The 17,970-nt window shown below is 39.1% G+C and overlaps 1 protein-coding gene and 1 non-coding gene across 2 annotated transcripts in view; one reads left to right on the top strand and one right to left on the bottom strand.

Annotated features, from left to right (window-relative positions):
* The window catches only part of MTUS1 (microtubule associated scaffold protein 1), a 165,944-nt gene that overhangs the window by 28,331 nt on the left and 119,643 nt on the right, over positions 1-17,970 (bottom strand). Inside the window, 1 exon segment of the mRNA XM_059909793.1 lies at positions 7,184-7,398. Coding sequence (XP_059765776.1) covers positions 7,184-7,398 — 215 coding nt within the window.
* Positions 15,806-15,925, top strand: LOC132356779 (U6atac minor spliceosomal RNA). The gene has a single exon (XR_009500056.1). It is a non-coding gene; the product is annotated as a U6atac minor spliceosomal RNA (small nuclear RNA).

The following is a 17,970-nucleotide window of genomic DNA, read 5'->3' as shown; positions in this document are numbered from 1 at the left end:
CTCGTTGCTGCACATGGAGAATAGAGGCACACTTTGCTGCCGGAGCAGCCCATTTTCCAGCTTCTGTCTCCAAGTCCCCCCTCCCGCCCCCGCGCAGGTGGCCACGCCAGCCACCAGTCCGGTCGGTCTACACTCAAAGCTCCACCAGGAGGAGCGCCATTGGTCCTCGGTTGGCCTCACTTCGCGTCCCGCAGGTTAGCGTGTGCCTGGGACGCCTCCCTCCTCACAGGAGCTGAGGCTGCAGCTTCTGCCTTTGGCACAGGCTGCCTGCGACTGCTTAAAGCCACAGCCCTTCATTTATGAAAAACGAGAGCCAGCGCTTAGACTGATCGATTGCCACTTTACTTTCAAATATCAGCTGGTACAGGGGAAAGAAAAACCGGCCGCCTCCGCGTGGATAATGGAGTTATTTTTAGACTTGTGAACCTTTTTATTCCCTTCTCTAATTAGGGGTCATCAGATGAGCATACTTGCTAATAGAAAAAGGAAATTTATTCTCCCAAACCTGTGTGCTAAGTGAGTTATGAACGAGGTGAGGAACGGTGAAAAGTGTGTGTTGTGACGTAGAATTTAACATGACATTATAAAATGAATGATGTTTTCCGGAAAAATTCATTTGAATGCTTACAGCGTGGTTCCCTGGCATTTTAAGAAGTGTGACCTGCTGAACTGAGAGTTGGAGATCACATATATGTTATGGTTTTTGCCTTCTACTTTGTAATAGTCTCTCACGAAAGAGCTAGGGAAGTTAACGATACACGAGCACTGTCCTGGACATTTAACGGTGACTGGAATTTAAGGAACACTTCCTCAATGAGTACATTTTGGCCCTAATGATATTCTAAATGCTTGATTTTTAAAACGCAGTATTAGGTTGTTCTGAAATCACAAATCAGTAAGTCCAGTTTTTTTCAGTGAATAAGCAATGAGTTTTCTAATGTAGAAATTAAAGTTTGAGGAAAACCAACCCGGATAAAATTGGGAAAAAAAGCGAATAAAAAAATATATATACTCTATACTTCTCTTAATCTCAAATTTAAGCCTCTGTGATCTAGTTCAAGTTAAGTATCAGCAAGTTTTGTCACTCGAGTGACAAGAGACACAGAAGACTGTTTTGCTAGATACACGCAAGCAGTCCTGTACCAGTCCTGTATTCAGTGACCTTGCTTAAAATTCACTCTTTTCTAAGAGCTAAATCCTTAATAGAAGGAAAAGCTGGCAAGGAGTTAAATCACTTTTCAAATTTACAGAAATCCTTAAATATGAAAAATTAAGTTGGTGTAAAGTTTCCAGGAGTGATTCTGTGAACTTTTACATCCTATCACAAGTATCTACAAGGCAGTCTTTTTGCTTATTAAAGGGACTTGGCGGACAAGCAATTTCAGTACAGTTGAAATCCAAGGTTGGTTGAATCCCTGATGTGGAACCTGGGATGTGGGCGTGGAGGACCAACTGTACTCCGTCACTTTATATGAGGGCCTTGAGCAGCCACAGATTCTGGTACCTGCTGTTGGGGCGGGGGGCGTCCTGGAATCAGTCCCCACAGGTACCAAGGGCCGACTGTATGCATGGGGACACTGCCCCCAGCTCCACTGCACTCAGCCTTCCTCAGTGCCCAGAAGCCATCGATGTCTTCCAACCTCTGTCAATCCTAGTGGCAGCAATAGGAAAACCATGGGATCGTTTTGGACTCTGCCTTGTCTAATGGGTTGTGCCACAGTCGATCAGTTCTCCCCTCCTAACGTGTCTTGAATCCACTGCGCTTTTTCTATTAGTGATGCCTCCACCCTAGTCCTCATCCTTGCCAACCCCATTCCTGAACTATGGAAAGCCTCCCTCCACACTATCTTGCAGAGGATTGGTAGATTTTTATCCCATATTCTGTGTATAAATAAACGCCCTCATCCTCGCCAACCCCATTCCTGAACTATGGAAAGCCTCCCTCCACACTATCTTGCAGAGGATTGGTAGATTTTTATCCCATATTCTGGGTACAAATAAATGCCCTTGCTCAACAAGAGTCTTCCATTGAGTGCATAGAAAATGAACTTCCATGAACCTCAATCACCAGCTCCTGTTTAGACACCCGACTCCTCTTCTGTCCAAGTCATGCTTGCCATACACGTCCCACCTCCACAAGCTGGACTACTTGGTCTTCTGTACCTGACCCATTCTGTAAGCCTTCAGGGACTACTAACTGTCAATCAGAGATACTACTCCCTTCCCCCACACACCTAGAGAGGACATTTATCCTTCGGAATTGGTTGGCAAGTTATTACTCAGTACCAACTTACCAAGTACCATTCCAGATGCTGGGGAAAATATGGAAAAAATTTAAGACACGGTTCCTGCTTCAAGAAGCTTGGGACCTAGGTAGGACTAAGACATCCAGGCCCAATAACTCAAGGCAGATGACCTCATCTGAGGGGAAGCAGTACAGGATAATGGAAAAACCAAGGGCTTTAAATATGATCCTATGTGAAATGCCGACCACAGCGCCCATATCATAATAGGCACATACTCAGTGTTACTTTCTACCTGACTCTCCTGGCAGCTTGCCCTTTAAGACATTTACCCTTTCTCTGTAGATGACAAAATGCATTTTGTCACTTAGATACTGTCTGTTTCTTTTTATTTAGCTGCTCCTGTATCAGTGTTTCTGTCTTAGATGATAAACTCTTTATGGTCCAGATAACAAGTTTATTTAATTTTCTTTGTATTGTAACATGCAGAGTTCCACACAATGCGAAGAAAAAAAAAAAAAAGAGGGAGGTGGGAATCTGGTTGGGAAAAATGCTTTTATACTCATACATTAAATATATGAAGTGCTCCAAGAAAAAAATGGACTCACCATAATTTAATTAGGAGTCCCTGGGACACAGGCACTTAGTCTCTGGCTGTCATCCCATCGGTGAGCCTCAATTTGCTAGCTTGGGAGAGTGTCAGAAGCACAGGGGATTTTGCAGGAAAGAGCCACGTCGGATGGCTCAGATGTATGCTCTCTCTGACCTCCTCCATCTCCACTACCACACGATGAATCGTGTCCACTTTTTTTTGGTCTGAGACATTTTTATTTATAGACTGCTAGTGTCATTCAAAATTCACCTTTGTTTAGATGCTACTTTAGGTTAGATTCCACTATCAAAAACAGAATTGGAGGCACACTGAATAACTGGTCAGAGGCTGGGGTGGGGTACGCAGAAACTTTCACGAAGAAACTGGGATCACTACCATCAACACCGTCTGGCACTCGGTCTGCCCGCACAGAACACTGTACAGCTATGCAGGGATAAACCAAGAATCAGAACTAAAAGTAACAACAGCGTGTCCTCTGAGAAAGAGAAAGTGTGGTATTGGTTTCCAGATTCACGAGACATGCATTAGAACTTCTGCTCTGTAATGAATGATGTCTACCACTAAGGTGGCAAAGTTGTAGTTATTAAATAGACTTGCAACAAAAGGATAAGTGACAGTTCCAGGATTCCCTATAATCAACAATTTTTATCTATAATTTAATGCTCTGAAACGGTTTAGGAAAAATTAGCAATAACGAGATATATATGTATATATAGATCAGTATAGATCTACAATCTATATCTACCTATCTACATACCTATATATCAATCACTTCTATAATGGGTATGAGAGAACCAAAGGGTTAAGTAAAAATTTTGAAAAAATTGCTTAACTTTTCCCTTGGTTATATCTTTCCTTTCCAACTGTTTTGTAACAGTGCCCTGTACACATCAGACAATCAGTAAATATTTGCTGATTGATTATAAAGAGCTAGAAAAGAGCAAAGAACATTTACATAAAGACTTTATATGTTCATCTTACATCTGGGATTCCGTCCTCTTTATTGATCCATTTGTTCATTCAGATACACACTGCGTGTCTATTATGTACAAGGCACTGCCATAGCAGCTGGGGTGGTTTCCTTAGAAAGCACCAGAAACAGATCCAGCTCTCAGTGAGCTGACTGTCTTAAAAAGTAAAAACAACTTTGAAATGGTTACCTATCAGGTAGAGAGTGACAGAGAAATATAGGTGCTCCTAGAATCCAGAGAGTAGATAAAACAGAGAGCTAGAAGGACCAGGAAAGTTTTCGTAAAAGCGGGCATTTTTGAGCTGATCTAAATTGGGTGTAAGATGAAACTCACATGCAATACAAAAATCCATGAAACTCACTAAGAGTCTGCCCTGCCAGTGGACTGAAGCATCTCTCAGTGTGCCCGACCCAGTGAACTATTTTCTCTAGTGTTGGACCTAATCTTTCTCCAACTGATCACCTGATAAAATGTTTGGTTTGTGTTTAGGGGCCAAGTTGTATGGAAGGAAAGTATCTTTAAACACTAGGACCACATGGAGCGTGGAAGGGTCATGCCACACGGGGTACCGAGGGACTGAGAATACAGCTGAAGCAAGACTCCTATTGTCCACCTCACATCCACTCCTGGGCCTTTGCTCACTGACAGGCATGGAAGGCAGGACGGCCTCATCTATTTAATTTGCATTTTTAACTTTGGTGGTTTGTATAATGAATCCAAGTAAATTAAATCCAGGTAGTAATGTGATGCTAATATAAGAAAGATCTGAACACGTAGGTATTAGGGAGAAGGGTGGTAGCCCAATAATGGTATTTGAGCAAAAGATGAAAAAGTACAGGAAGTTTATAGGGGATTCTGAGTTCATAGTGTCCTAGACCTGGGTTCAAGTCCTGGTCCTCCTCTTATCAGCTATCATGATGATAGTCAAGTACTTAACAGCTCTATGCCTCAATTTTCTTATTTGTGAACTCCAAATTGCGTTTTGGAGAGGATTTTATTAAGTAAGAACGTCTGGTACTTAGTAAATATTCAACAAATGTTAAACCCCTCTTGCTTCTCCTTTACCTTCCTGATTATACAGCTGGAGCATACCGGCAGTGAGGGGAAGGTTAAAAGGGGCAGTTGGTGCCAGATTACAGAGAGTCTTATATTCCAAGTTACACACCAGAGTCATCCAAGAGAAATATAATGTGAGCCATGTATGTAATTTTAATTTCCAAGTAGCCACATTTTTTAAAGATTAAATTAATTTGACAATATATTTTATTTAACCCAGTATGTCCAAATTATCATTTCAACATACAGTCAATAGAAAAGTTATTAATGAGATATTTCACATCCTCTTTTCATACCGTCTTCGAAATCTGTGTGTATTCTACACTTACCACATATCTCAGTTCAGCCTAGCTACACTTCAAATGCTCAATAGCTTCAGAAGGCTAGTGGCTACCATACTGGGCAAATCGGCTGTAGACAATGGAGAACCACTGAAGGTGATCAGTAGAGTGGAATGCTTTGGGATGCAGTGATTGGGATGGATTACAGAGGAGAGAGTGCAAGCCTCAAGACTGGTTAAGAAGTTATTAACATAATCCAGGAGACAGTTATCCAGGGCTTGAACAAGTTTGGCATCAGTAGAGATGGAAAAGAGGAGATGAAGGAAGGGGAGAAACACTATGGGATGAGAACTCACCAGACTTGATTGCTTTCATGTGGGAGATAAAGGAGAGAAAAGAGTTGAACATGGGGTTGTTAGGCTAGATATAGTAAAATAAATAATTGGTTTATCACTAAATAGACAAACTAATTGTTCCCTACATCTGACGTTATGTAGTTTCCAATTTAGCTTACTTGGTTACATAAACCAACTCTCAAAATTCCTTTCTTATATAATAAAGAAAAACAAAAATACTGTATGCTACTGTAATTTAAAAACTAGGTAAATGTCTGCATCGCCCCCTCAAAAAAGTTCATTCGAACAAAGCTGTAAAATGGTCACCAAATACTGATTTAAACTGGCTACTAGCTTAGCAGCTCGTCAAAGGCACAGACCAAGTCTCATTCACCTGCATCTCCCTTTGCCCCAGACGGGCAACCACATTAGAGCAGCCTCTGTAAGAAATGAGTATAGGTTTGTTGGATTGAACTGAACTACAGAACAAGCAGATAGAACAGTATTCTTCTTGAGATGTCAGGTATCCTCATCTTTAAAACAGTGATTTAAAAATATCTAGAGAGCTCAAGCTACATTCTCAACCCAGTATTTCCCCTTAAATAATTATACTTTTTGTTGCTATGCCAGTAGCATACGTTCATAGAAACTTGGTTTTCTCAATGAATTTTAACTAATTCCTGAATTAACGTCCTTGTAGAATATCAGGGAAGAGTAAGTAAGCAAAGAAAATCTGTTTCATGTTTGTTGTACTACAAACTATTTTAGGAATGGATGGAAATTCTGAAGACTCCTTAGACCACTCCTGCGAGTTATCTCAAAAGTGTTCTTTGACCCATAAATATAATCAACCTCATTTTTCAAAGCATTAAGTTCAGTGTGATATGGAAAACTACACATAGATAAAAAAATTAAGTGAAAAAAAAATTAATGCTGTGAAATAAAATTCATATTTTATGGCAAGAAAAATTTAAACATAAAAAAATTTTCTCTGCCCTTTGGCCTCCTCTCTCCCTTCTACTGCGCATTGTGTATCTGCATTATACATTGACCAGACCTTCCCCATCAGGAGAAATACCTACTCAACCATAAAGAACAACATTCTCCTAGCACCAAGCCAACTCCTTAAAGATAACATTCCCTCTAGATCTTGTAAGGGGTCACATGACCAACCACTTTGTACTTGCAGATCTGGATTGTGTAAACTGTTAATAATGTGTCGCCCCCGTCCCAAAAAACTTATACATAACTGTGCCTTGACTTCTAAGGGGTGGAGCAATTCTCAGAGCTTTCTGAGATGCTGTTCCCAGGTTAAAATCCTCAATTTGGCTCAAATAAAATTTTGCATTTCTTTCTTAGATCGACTGATTAATTTTGTTTAATTGGCAATGCTAATATAGTCTAGAGGTATATAGAAGTTTAACAGGCAATTACGTTTTCACTGTCGTTGGTCTAACAGACCCCAGAGGAGAAAGAGAAGTACTAAGAAACGTTTCAATCCCAGATTTCTAGAGAGTGACTCAGGTATCAAGTGAGTTGACAAAAGCATAATTGGGTGAATTAGATGTGATCTTACCAATCATTAACTTAAAGATATTCACAAGACAGGAGCACGAGCATTGCCCATCCCCCCGCCTGCCCCTACCTTAAGTGAGAAGGCTGTTTAGAGGGTACACATCCTTACCTCAGACAGTAGGTGCTGAATCACAACTGTTAATGCTTCAAACTTGGTATTACCACGGGAAAGAAGCTGCTTGAGCTGCAGGATAAATCCACTTTGGTTTTCACATTTTGTTTTATACTGAGCCAACTCAAGTGTTTTTTCTGAGGAGAGCACATCTGGAGATGTCTGGGTCTGGATACATAAACTTCTGGGACTCTTCTGTCTGCCCTTTTCAACTGCAAAAGGAATGAATATAGGTAGGGAAATATGTGACTTTTTTTTATAACTACCACCATCTGGCTTCACAAACAACTAGAGAAGCCACAGAAATGCACTTAAGTTATGTTTACATAAGGAAAGCATATGGATGAGAACAGGGATTAATCAAATATCAAGATTTCTGGAACTCAGAAACACAGATGACGGCTTTAATTCTGACATAAGTTATATATGGGGCAGAGAACTAGGGGGCATGAAACAAACAGATTTACCAATCCAGAAACATGAAAATTGCGTGCAAAATAACATTGATTTCATAGTTTCTAATTTTCCAGGTAAATTGGTACAGAAATCTGTCTGTGACAAGAACCCTGACTGTCCATTCTGATCACACGGGCTGAAAAAAAACACACGAATGATTGGACTTTAAATGCCTTTCCCCCTTCTTATACGTTTCGTACCAACTTCCCGTCCTCTCCCTGCTGATGGCCTGGTCCTTACAAAGATTTACACTCTAAATGAATCACTTCCTAATTCCTGATAAATCACCACATATACATTGAAAATCTACTCCTATTTAACCCCTGATCTTTAAATTCATTGCTAAGAGTATTATACTCTTTAAAAAATTTTTATTTTATATTAGACTAGAGTTGATTTACAATGTTGTGTCCGTTTCAGGTATACAGCAAAGTGATTCAGTAAGAGTATTATACTCTTGACTACACTCTGCCATTTTCTATCAAATACAAGCTTTGTTGTTTCTTTTCCCCCTTCAAGCGGTAATATGGCTTAAAAATTTTTTATTTTAAAGCACACGCTAATACTCCAAATCCATTTAAGATGCCATGCTAAGTGATTTCTCACTTTCTGTCATGGTGCCCTGGGAATTACTCTACTCTATTTTACATGAAAAAAACTGTTCCATTTTGGAACCATTCCAAATGTCTCAGTCACTTTAAATGTCAAACAGAATTGGAAAAACAGGAAACAAGCTGCTTAGCTTCTTAAAATAAGTAGGCTGAATAACCAAGACAAATCTAAATCTAGGGGAAAAAAAGACAAGAAACTAAAAAAATAAATGTTTCCTTATTCTCAAAGTCATTCCCTATGGCATCCACATTCTATGGTGACAAACAAACTTAAGACAATTTTATAAACAGTAATTATTTTCTCTAAATTTTTAGAGGGAAGGAAACAGCAATTTCTTGAAGGAGAATGAAACCTCAGTATTCATGTTCCAAGAAGCAATGGCAAAATACACTCAATATATTCTTTAAGTTAAAAAAACAAACAAACAAAAACAAAAAAAAACAGGAAAAGGGCTCTCATTTTCTATGGTAGCTTTCCATGGTTAAACAACTCAATATTTGTATTAATATTTGATAATTCTCAGTTCTAAAATGACTAAAATATTTATTGTGTTTTAAAAATACTTAAAGAGAAGGGAAAGTATGCATTAGTCTTTGTTAGTAATCGTTATTCACTGCTTAGCCATAATTGCCACTTCCAAAGCAGACAGAGACAGTAACCAATTTCACAGTCATAACATTAAAGTTCTGAAAGGAGAACTTTATAGAGTCACATATCGATGAAAAATAATCTAAATATTTTACAATTTATCCAAATATCTGAGATTAGTATTCCTCTATGTCATTTTCTAAAATTTAAAATGTTCCCAAGGACTTCCCTGGCAGTCCAGTGGTCAAGACTCTGTGCTTCGGGCTTCCCTGGTGGCACAGTGGTTAAGAATCCGCCTGCCAATGCAGGGCATATGGGTTCAAGCCCTGGTCCGGGAAGATCCCACATGCCACGGAGCAACTAAGCCCGTGTGCCACAGCTACTGAGCCTGTGCTCTAGAGCCCATGTGCCACAACTACTGAGCCCATGAGCCGCAACTACTGAAGCCCGTGCGCCTAGAGCCTGTGCTCCGTAACAAGAGAAGCCACCGCAATGAGAAGCCCGCGTACTGCAACAAAGAGTAGCCCCCGCTCGCCGCAACTAGAGAAAGCCTGCACGCAGCAACGAAGATCCAACACAGCCAAAAATAAATAAATAAATAAATAAAATAAATTATTTTAAAAAAAAAAGACTCTGCGCTTCCACTGCAGAGGGCGCAGGTTCGATCTCTGATCAGGGAATTAAGATCCCACATGCCACACAGCGTGGCCAAAAAATAAAAATAAATAAACAAACAAATAAATAACAAGTAAACAAATAAAATGTTCCCAGGAATTATATTTGTCATATAACATATAATAATTATACTGTTTTACTGTTTATAGTGTTTTCTCATTTTCCCTCTCTGTGGTCCTCCCAGTAACCCTCCATAAGGAAGGTGAAGTTCAAGGATGTGAAGGGCCTAGCCCGGGGCATAGACAGCTTCTACAGGACAGACTCCAAGTCAGAACCTAGGCTTCTGTTCCCACCCATTCTGGAAAGTGGAGATGGGGTGGGGATGTAATATATTATATAATTAAAAATAAACATTTATGCAATAATCTTAACAAAATGTTACTTTAATTCATCCAAGCCCATTATCTGCTAACTATTCATTTCAATAAACCTACTTATGGATAAATACCTACCTTTTATATAGTGTTTTATATGATTTTATACAAACAGAAGAGCAACACACGTCTTCTAACTCTTTGACCATCTAGAATTTACTGCAGCATATGTAGATACAGGTTCACTTTCCTGACCGATATCACCGCTGTATGTCCTACCAATACTTATTGAAATATGTATTCATTTATTATTCATTGCTCTGAAGTTACCATTTCTTGAATCCTTAACAACTTTCCATTCTCTTCCTAGAATTTCTATGTTAATCAGTTTTATTATTTACCACAATATCAGTTTTTAAACTGTTAGGTTATAATTATTTACAAAATCTGAGAAATGAATCTTTTATATTAACATTTTTGGAGAAAACATTCTTTAAGTTTCTTGCCTAGTCTCTCAGATGAATTTTAGTATTAACTAGTCATGTTCTAATAAGTTATTTCTAAGGAAATATATTAAATCAAATGTAAATTAACTTATTAAGCATTGTTTTTTACACTTACATTCAGAATATAGGTACTCTTTTTGTAACATCAAAATTTTTTTTCCTTCAAATTATCTCTTATGCCAAAGTCAGGCAGCAGCTAAGTATTTATGTTTGGTTCCTTTATAAACTAAAATTTTTTCACTGGATTATCAAGCCTTTTTGAACTTACAAGTCTACGGAAATTATTTGCTTAGTAATATTGTTTGGCTAAACTCCTTGATTATATGTATATAATATACCTTCCTTTATCTGTTTTTCTTATTGAATGGTTAATTCCACCTCTAACGTTATTTTAAAGATAAGTCTCTCTATCTTTCCTTGGTTTAAAAGAGATTAACTCTAGTGTTTCTCCGTGGACATAAAGTCGATTTTAAAATAATATATTTACATAATGTTAAGAATCTGTCAATACTTTTTGAAAAAGTGTATAAAAAATTGTAAAAAATAAGCGTTGAGGGCTTCCCTGGTGGCGCAGTGGTTGAGAATCTGCCTGCCAATGCAGGGGACACGGGTTTGAGCCCTGGTCTGGGAAGATCCCACATGCCGCGGAGCAACTGGGCCCGTGAGCCACAACTACTGAGCCTGCGCGTCTGGAGCCTGTGCTCCGCAACAAGAGAGGCCGCGATAGTGAGAGGCCCGCGCACCGCGATGAAGAGTGGCCCCCGCTTGCCACAACTAGAGAAAGCCCTCGCACAGAAACGAAGACCCAACACAGCCAAAAATAAATAAATAAATAAATAAAATAAAAAAAAAATAAGCGTTGAATTAGTCCTCTGAAACCATTATGATGGTTTTTATTTTACTTCAATAAATTTAGTTAAAGGCTCTTCTTATGCAATTGTGGCTTCAAATTCCCGAGACAAACTTTTTTTTTTTACCATCTGAAATGTAATTTGACATGTTTTTATTGCAGTATAACTGACATATAACATTATATTAGTTTCAGGTGTGCAACACGATTCACTATTTGTATATACTGCAAAATGAACACAATAAGTCTAGTTAACATCTGTCACCATACATAGTTACAAAATTTTATTCTTGTGATGAGAACAAGATATACTCTCTTAGCTACTTTGAAATATGCAATACAGAATTATCAACTTTAGTCACCATGCTGTACATTACATCCCCATGACTTATTTATTTTATAACTAGGAGTTTGTACCTTTTGACCCCCTTCCCCCATTTCATGCCTTGTCCCCCAGGCCCAACCAACACTTAGTTTTTTCAAATCTGTCAGTGTAACAGTGTAAGCTACTCCCCAGTTTGCTGCTGAGAATTCAGATGGCTTAGATCCACAAGTGAGTTAGTATCTATACATTTCCTTTATTACATTTTGGTTGCATTAGCTTTTGGTAACAAAATGGCATTTGTGCTTATAAAAGTCCTATTCTCCACATTTTGTAACTGTTAACTGTGTCAAGGCATATCTACTTTTTGAAAGTTTAGAAAATTCTCTAGGACCTAATACTATATTAGGAACGCTGCTAAGATCACTCGAGAATGAACTTAAGCAGTTTTTTGCTAAGGTACACCCTGGAAAACATCAACTGTCCAAGTTTGATTGCATTCCAATCATGCATGTCTCCTGGTTCTTAGCTGCTTTCTCATTTGTGCTTTGACTGGTTAGTTTCACCATCATTTGCAGTTAAGTGTTAGGGTGTGAACTCCATCTAACTAGAGAAGTAGGGGAGAAAAAGCTATTGCTTCAGGAAAAGTCAAGCTGTCAAGAAGACTCAAGACGGTACCACCTTCTTTTTCTCTCAGGCTTTCTTAATAGCTGGAGAACTGGAATCTCACACATCAATATCAGTTCCTAAGTGTCCAGCCATGGAAACCCCAAACACCACACCTAGAACTCAAACACCGCTCTGCCTCAGGAAGTAATAGAATAGAAATCATCTGAAATCATCATGTACATCACGATGCAGTTTTCAATGCTACCCACGGAGAATCTCATTCAAACATTTAAAACAATTCTGATGTCTGTCTGTCTGCATAGTGTCATATACCCAAATTGATGTTTAAGAACATAAAATTTGGTGATAAGCCTTCTCTAACACACCCTCACACAAACTGTTGGACTCACAGCTGGTAAGCAAGAATTTATTCTATCATGAATCCTACATAGGAGTAAAATAACACCTATAGAAGGGGTTTCACTGCAAACCTGTTTGCAAAGAAAAGATAAAAAAAAACCCCAAATGTCCATAAGTAGAAGTCTGGTTAAATAAATGTATGGTACATTTATATAGTGAAATGTCACAGCTGTAACAGAACTAGGAAGCTCTCTGTGGTAAATAAAAAACATAGTGAAGAACAATGTAGATGATGTGCCCCATTGTGTCAAGATGATGGGAATATAAACACATTTGTTTTGCTTATAAATTCATAACAAAACTTCAAAACAAAAAATTCATAACAAAACATAACAAAACTAACAAAACATAACAAAACTAACATACTAACAACGTTTACCTTTTCAGAGAAGGAAATAAGAACCAGATAGACATAAGGTGTTCTAATGCATTTTTAAATATTTTTTAACCACAGGGTAAATACATTACCTATTCAAAATTAGAACGTAACATTTTTTAAAGATGGTTAAAATGAATTGTGAGCTTCAATCTTTAACACTTAACCATCAAGCAAACATAAGTTAATCCATGTTTCTTCCATGGGGAATCTGGATAGAAATCTAAATAACGCAGCTTCTGTTGAATGTATGAATTCTTAAAATAGATTTAGACATCTTCAAATTTCAACCTAAGAGCAAATAAGCAAACAGCCTGCACTCTACCTAGAGCTGGAAAAGCACACTGTGACCTCAATCTTCCGCTCCACATACCGGGCTCCCTGAGGACAAAACTGGACCACATGGTAGCTGATGACCACATGGTAGCTGATGACCCAGTCTGAGCATCTTTCCCTTCCTCCTCACTCCTGGCCCAGCGGAAGAACAGAGATGATGCAAAAATCTCCAGTGACGTTCAAAGCCCTAATGCTCATAAACAGAGTACCTCATAATGCCAAAAAAGCAAGTTTCCCTTAAATTCTACAAAATTCATTACTTGTAGGAAATTAGCTTAATATGAACCAAACTTTGCCCTTGTGTTCCATTTATTAACATGTGACTGTTTTGATAATGCAGCTGTATTTAAAACTATAAAATATTTTGTTTATTATACCTATTAACAGGCTGTCTAATTTCAAAGAATCAACTTACTCAGAAATCTTAAAATTAAATGTTAACTTCTACATAGATTCGGACGCGTGTTGACAAGATACTTACCACTGCCATGTCTGGTCTGACATTCCTGAGGTTCATTCCAATGAAACTGAAACCTCCATCAGGAAAGTAAAAGTCCTGAATCCAAGACATTTGCTCACTTGAAAAATAGCTGGATAGCACTGTTTACTGTCTTTGTTCTTTCTACTCAGAAACCTCAATTTAATAAAATTTAAAACTAGACTAATGAAGTTATTTATCATCTTCTTAAAGAAAATAGTTGGGGAAAGAAGAATAAGCCCATGTTTCAGGCTCAAGTCACTCAGGCATACAGATCCCCACCTCAAGGCTAAACACAATTTTTGTGGGAGAGACTTAACAATTCAGACAGGGACTAACCTATTAGCTGCTGATGACACATCCATCCTAAGGCAAAACAAGCCACTTTAATATTCGGAAATCCGCTGGCTTTCCGAATATTAAAATCAAGTTAAGAGACAAGACTTACTAGGAGAGCTTGCCTTAACTTGAATGAAACACAAAACTATACATAGCATTCAGTAACTAATGTTTGCCTAGTGTTTTATGTACCTATTGACTTATTATTCATTCACTCGCCAAATATTTATCAAAATCTACCACGTGGCTTTGCTGTGGGGCAGGTGGACCAGACTCGTGTCTTGGGGGCGGTGGAGACACGTAGAAGAAGGTGGTGTTCTACAAGGATGCATGAAGACACCTTGTTTCTACGGTATTAATCTCTTCCTGTTCGACTCTCACATATTCACCTATCTGTGAAGGTGACAGTCATTGGCTCTTATATGCTTTCTACTACATACTGCATTGAAAACTAATGCTTGTGGGTTAATAAAATGTAAGTAATGAGCTAATGGGCTCTACCAGCAGCCTGGACAGACAACTGATTCCCGTCTTTCTGCCTTAATCTGAACCTACACATCTAAAGCCCTTCCTAGGGACACCTATCTTTACACAAGTTCTTTCCGTCAGTGTTTCCTCAGGATTTGATGGGTATTTATGGGTGCTTACCCTGGGATATTCCATGACAAGAAAGCCTTAAACATGAACTACCAGGAAATATGTGTTCTGATAAGAGGGAGTATCCAGTAATGAAACGATCACCCACATGACCACTGTACACTCAGTAAACGTCTGTTGGCTGTGCTTCTAACACATTGGTTCTTGTTCTCAAGGAACTTTTTTTATGCAGCAGAGACCGAAACAGGCCATCACCAATGGCCATATGATTTGATAATTGGGTAACAGAATTATGTACACAGTGTGGTGAGAGTACAGGTGGAGAAACACCTAGATCTGGGGCTGTCAAGAAAGGGTTCTAGAGACAGAGTTTGGATGGACATTTGCATGTTTGGCAGACAGATAAACAGAAAAGGCCAGAAAACACCAAGGCATAGAGGTATGGGAGGCCCCGGAGGCCCTGGTGTTCAGCGCTGACAGCAAAGCTCTCCTGAAATTAAAGTAAGATGACGTGGCTGGAAGCATAAACAGGGGCAAGACGTGCGTGCTGCACAAGGTTTTCTCTCTCTCGTAGGAGATACAGAATGGTGCCAAGCAGGGGTCTGGAGACACAGCGAAAGAAGATCTGAACTGGTGAGCAGAGTGGTCAAGAGGGAGGCCCAGGGCGGGGAACTGGTGGTCGGGGCAGTGAGAACAGGCAGGAGATGATGAATGTTTATGAGGCAGAACAGGAAGACTTCTGCACCAGTTGGATCAAGACTTATCAAGGATAAGTCGCCGTTTCCAGCTTGGAGATAGCACAAAGAAAGGCAGATGAGCACGTGAGAATGAGAGAGAGGGCAGAGAGAGGCGGCGTGTGGCGCGGGACCCGCGGGGAAGCGTACTGACATTCTCTAACACTCTGCTCCTTATTCTCCAAAGAGACTCTATTCTATCCTCACCTGCTCCATCATGCTCTCCAAACTGAATCGTCTGCAGGGGCATTTTCCTGGGGAGCAAATCAGCTCTTTATTTCCCATTGTCCTGAATGCAGCCCCTAACACAAGCCTATTAACACACTTTCCCAGCTTGATCAATTGAACTGCACACCCACAGAAATCTAGACAATCTTACCAAGATCTTTTTTTTGAATTATTATTCAGTGTTGTATGAAAGGAGAAAGCACTCCCCTTGACAAGGATGGAAGAGGCCCTCAGGCCTGACAACAGGCACACAGTTAAGGCACTGAGAACTACTTCATGGCATCTAACCATCATTTTAAACAAACAAACGAACATGTTCGTGTTATCAATTATTAGCTTAAATTTATATAAACCTTTTCAGGGTTCCTTTCATTATGTGTTTGCTCTAGAAAAGTTAATAGTCATAATTAGGAGCCACATATAATATTTTTCTTTTTCTGGGTAAGTATGGCATTTGCTGACTATGGAACATTTCAAGCTCAGCAAAGCACAGTGTTTAGACTTTTAACATTACCCAAGCTAATTCTTTTGGAGGTGGCTGGGGAGGGCTACTTTAGGACACCTATTAAAATTTTACAGTATTGTATTTTTGGAAGTGCTGCAATGATTTGTATTATATATAAAGTGGTTTTACTTTCTTAATTTCAAAAGCAGATTACAGAATAGAAGGCATATTCATATTAAATATACCTATTTCAGATAACTATTGCTTAGACAATTTTTCCTGCAAAACAATCCAAAATTGACCGTAGACATTTTCCATGTGGCTGGCAGGGAATAAAGCAGATCACTTATGTTCTTAAAATGGACTACTAACTGTAAAGAAAAGTTAATAGAAATTCATTACATTCAGAAATACTTTTAAGAAGGTATCACATCTGCCAATTTGTTGGCTTTCTAAATAATCTAAAAGTCCACCTTAATGTGCTAAAAGTTTACGGATTTGTGGGACTTCCCTGGTGGCGCAATGGTTAAGAATCTGCCTGCCAATGCACGGGACATGGGTTCGAGCCCTGGTCCAGGAAGATGCCACATGCTGTGGTCCACAACTAAGCCCGTGCACCACAACTACTGAGCCTGCACTCTAGAGCCCAAGAGTCACAACTACTGAGTCCGCACGCCACAACTACTGAAGCCCTCGCGCCTAGAGCCCATGCTCCGCAACAAGAGAAGCCACCACAAAGAGAAGCCCGCGTACTGCAACAAAGAGTAGCCCCCGCTCACCACAACTAGAGAAAGCCCACGTGCAGCAGTGAAGACCTAACGCAGCCAAAGATAAATAAATAAATTAAAAAAAAAAAAAAAGGATTAGAGCAAAAAAAAAAAAAAAAAAAGTTTATGGATTTGTTTCCGGACTAAAAGAACATACTATAAAAATGTGCAAGTAATGCAATTTCATGCCTGTATCATTAAAAATTCTGCAGATGTCAAATGAAAATATTTTTATTTTAATCATCTAACAAGCAAAACTTTCATTATTTTAGTAGAGAAAAAAGATCTGAATTTTTATTTCAACTTAAAATAGGAAAAAGTAGCTTTTGTTATACTTGTTCACACTGTATATGAACAAATTGGATAGGTCTTTTCTCAGAGCATAAGGAAAGGGATAAAATATATACCCACCAGGGCTTCCCTGGTGGCGCAGTGGTTAAGAATCCGCCTGCCAATGCAGGGGACACGGGTTCGAGCCCTGGTCCGGGAAGATCCCACATGCCATGGAGCAACTAAGCCCGTGTGCCACAACTACTGAGCCTGTACTCTAGAGCCCGTGAGCCACAACTACTGAAGCCCGCACGACTAGAGCCCATGCTCCGCAACAAGAGAAGCCCCCGATCGCCACAACAAGAGAAAGCCCGCGTGCAGCAACGAAGACCCAACACAGCCAAAAATTTAAAAAAAAAAAAAAAAAAAAGTATATATATATATATATACACACCCACCAAGTTCACGGATGTGACTGAGGTGCTGTTTCACAAGACAGCAGCCCTGGAACTGGCTTTTTCCCCTTTGTTATTAAGCAAGTTACCTAAAATAGTAAATGCTAGCCTTCATGTGGACTTTCATGTTTTTGTTTTTGCCTTAACGCTCATTTTGAATTAACCAATTTAATAGGTACCTAAAAAGATGCTTGGCATCACAAAGCCAAGCAGTGTTTTTGATTTCAGTGATGATGACATACACCAAGACGTCCCTTTTAATTTACCACGTGGACGAACACAGTACCAAGAATAACATTCTGTCACCACTAGGAACCAATTCCAAAACAAAAACAAAAAGTCTACAAGGCCCTTCTTGCAGTATCTACTTCAAGCACATGTACCATTTTAGAATTTTCAAAGCTGTT

This window comes from Balaenoptera ricei, chromosome 21 (genome assembly GCF_028023285.1).
Source record: "Balaenoptera ricei isolate mBalRic1 chromosome 21, mBalRic1.hap2, whole genome shotgun sequence".
Taxonomy (NCBI): domain Eukaryota; kingdom Metazoa; phylum Chordata; class Mammalia; order Artiodactyla; family Balaenopteridae; genus Balaenoptera; species Balaenoptera ricei.
The sequence above is the reverse complement of the archived record's forward strand: the minus strand, read 5'-3'. Positions and strand labels throughout refer to the sequence as shown.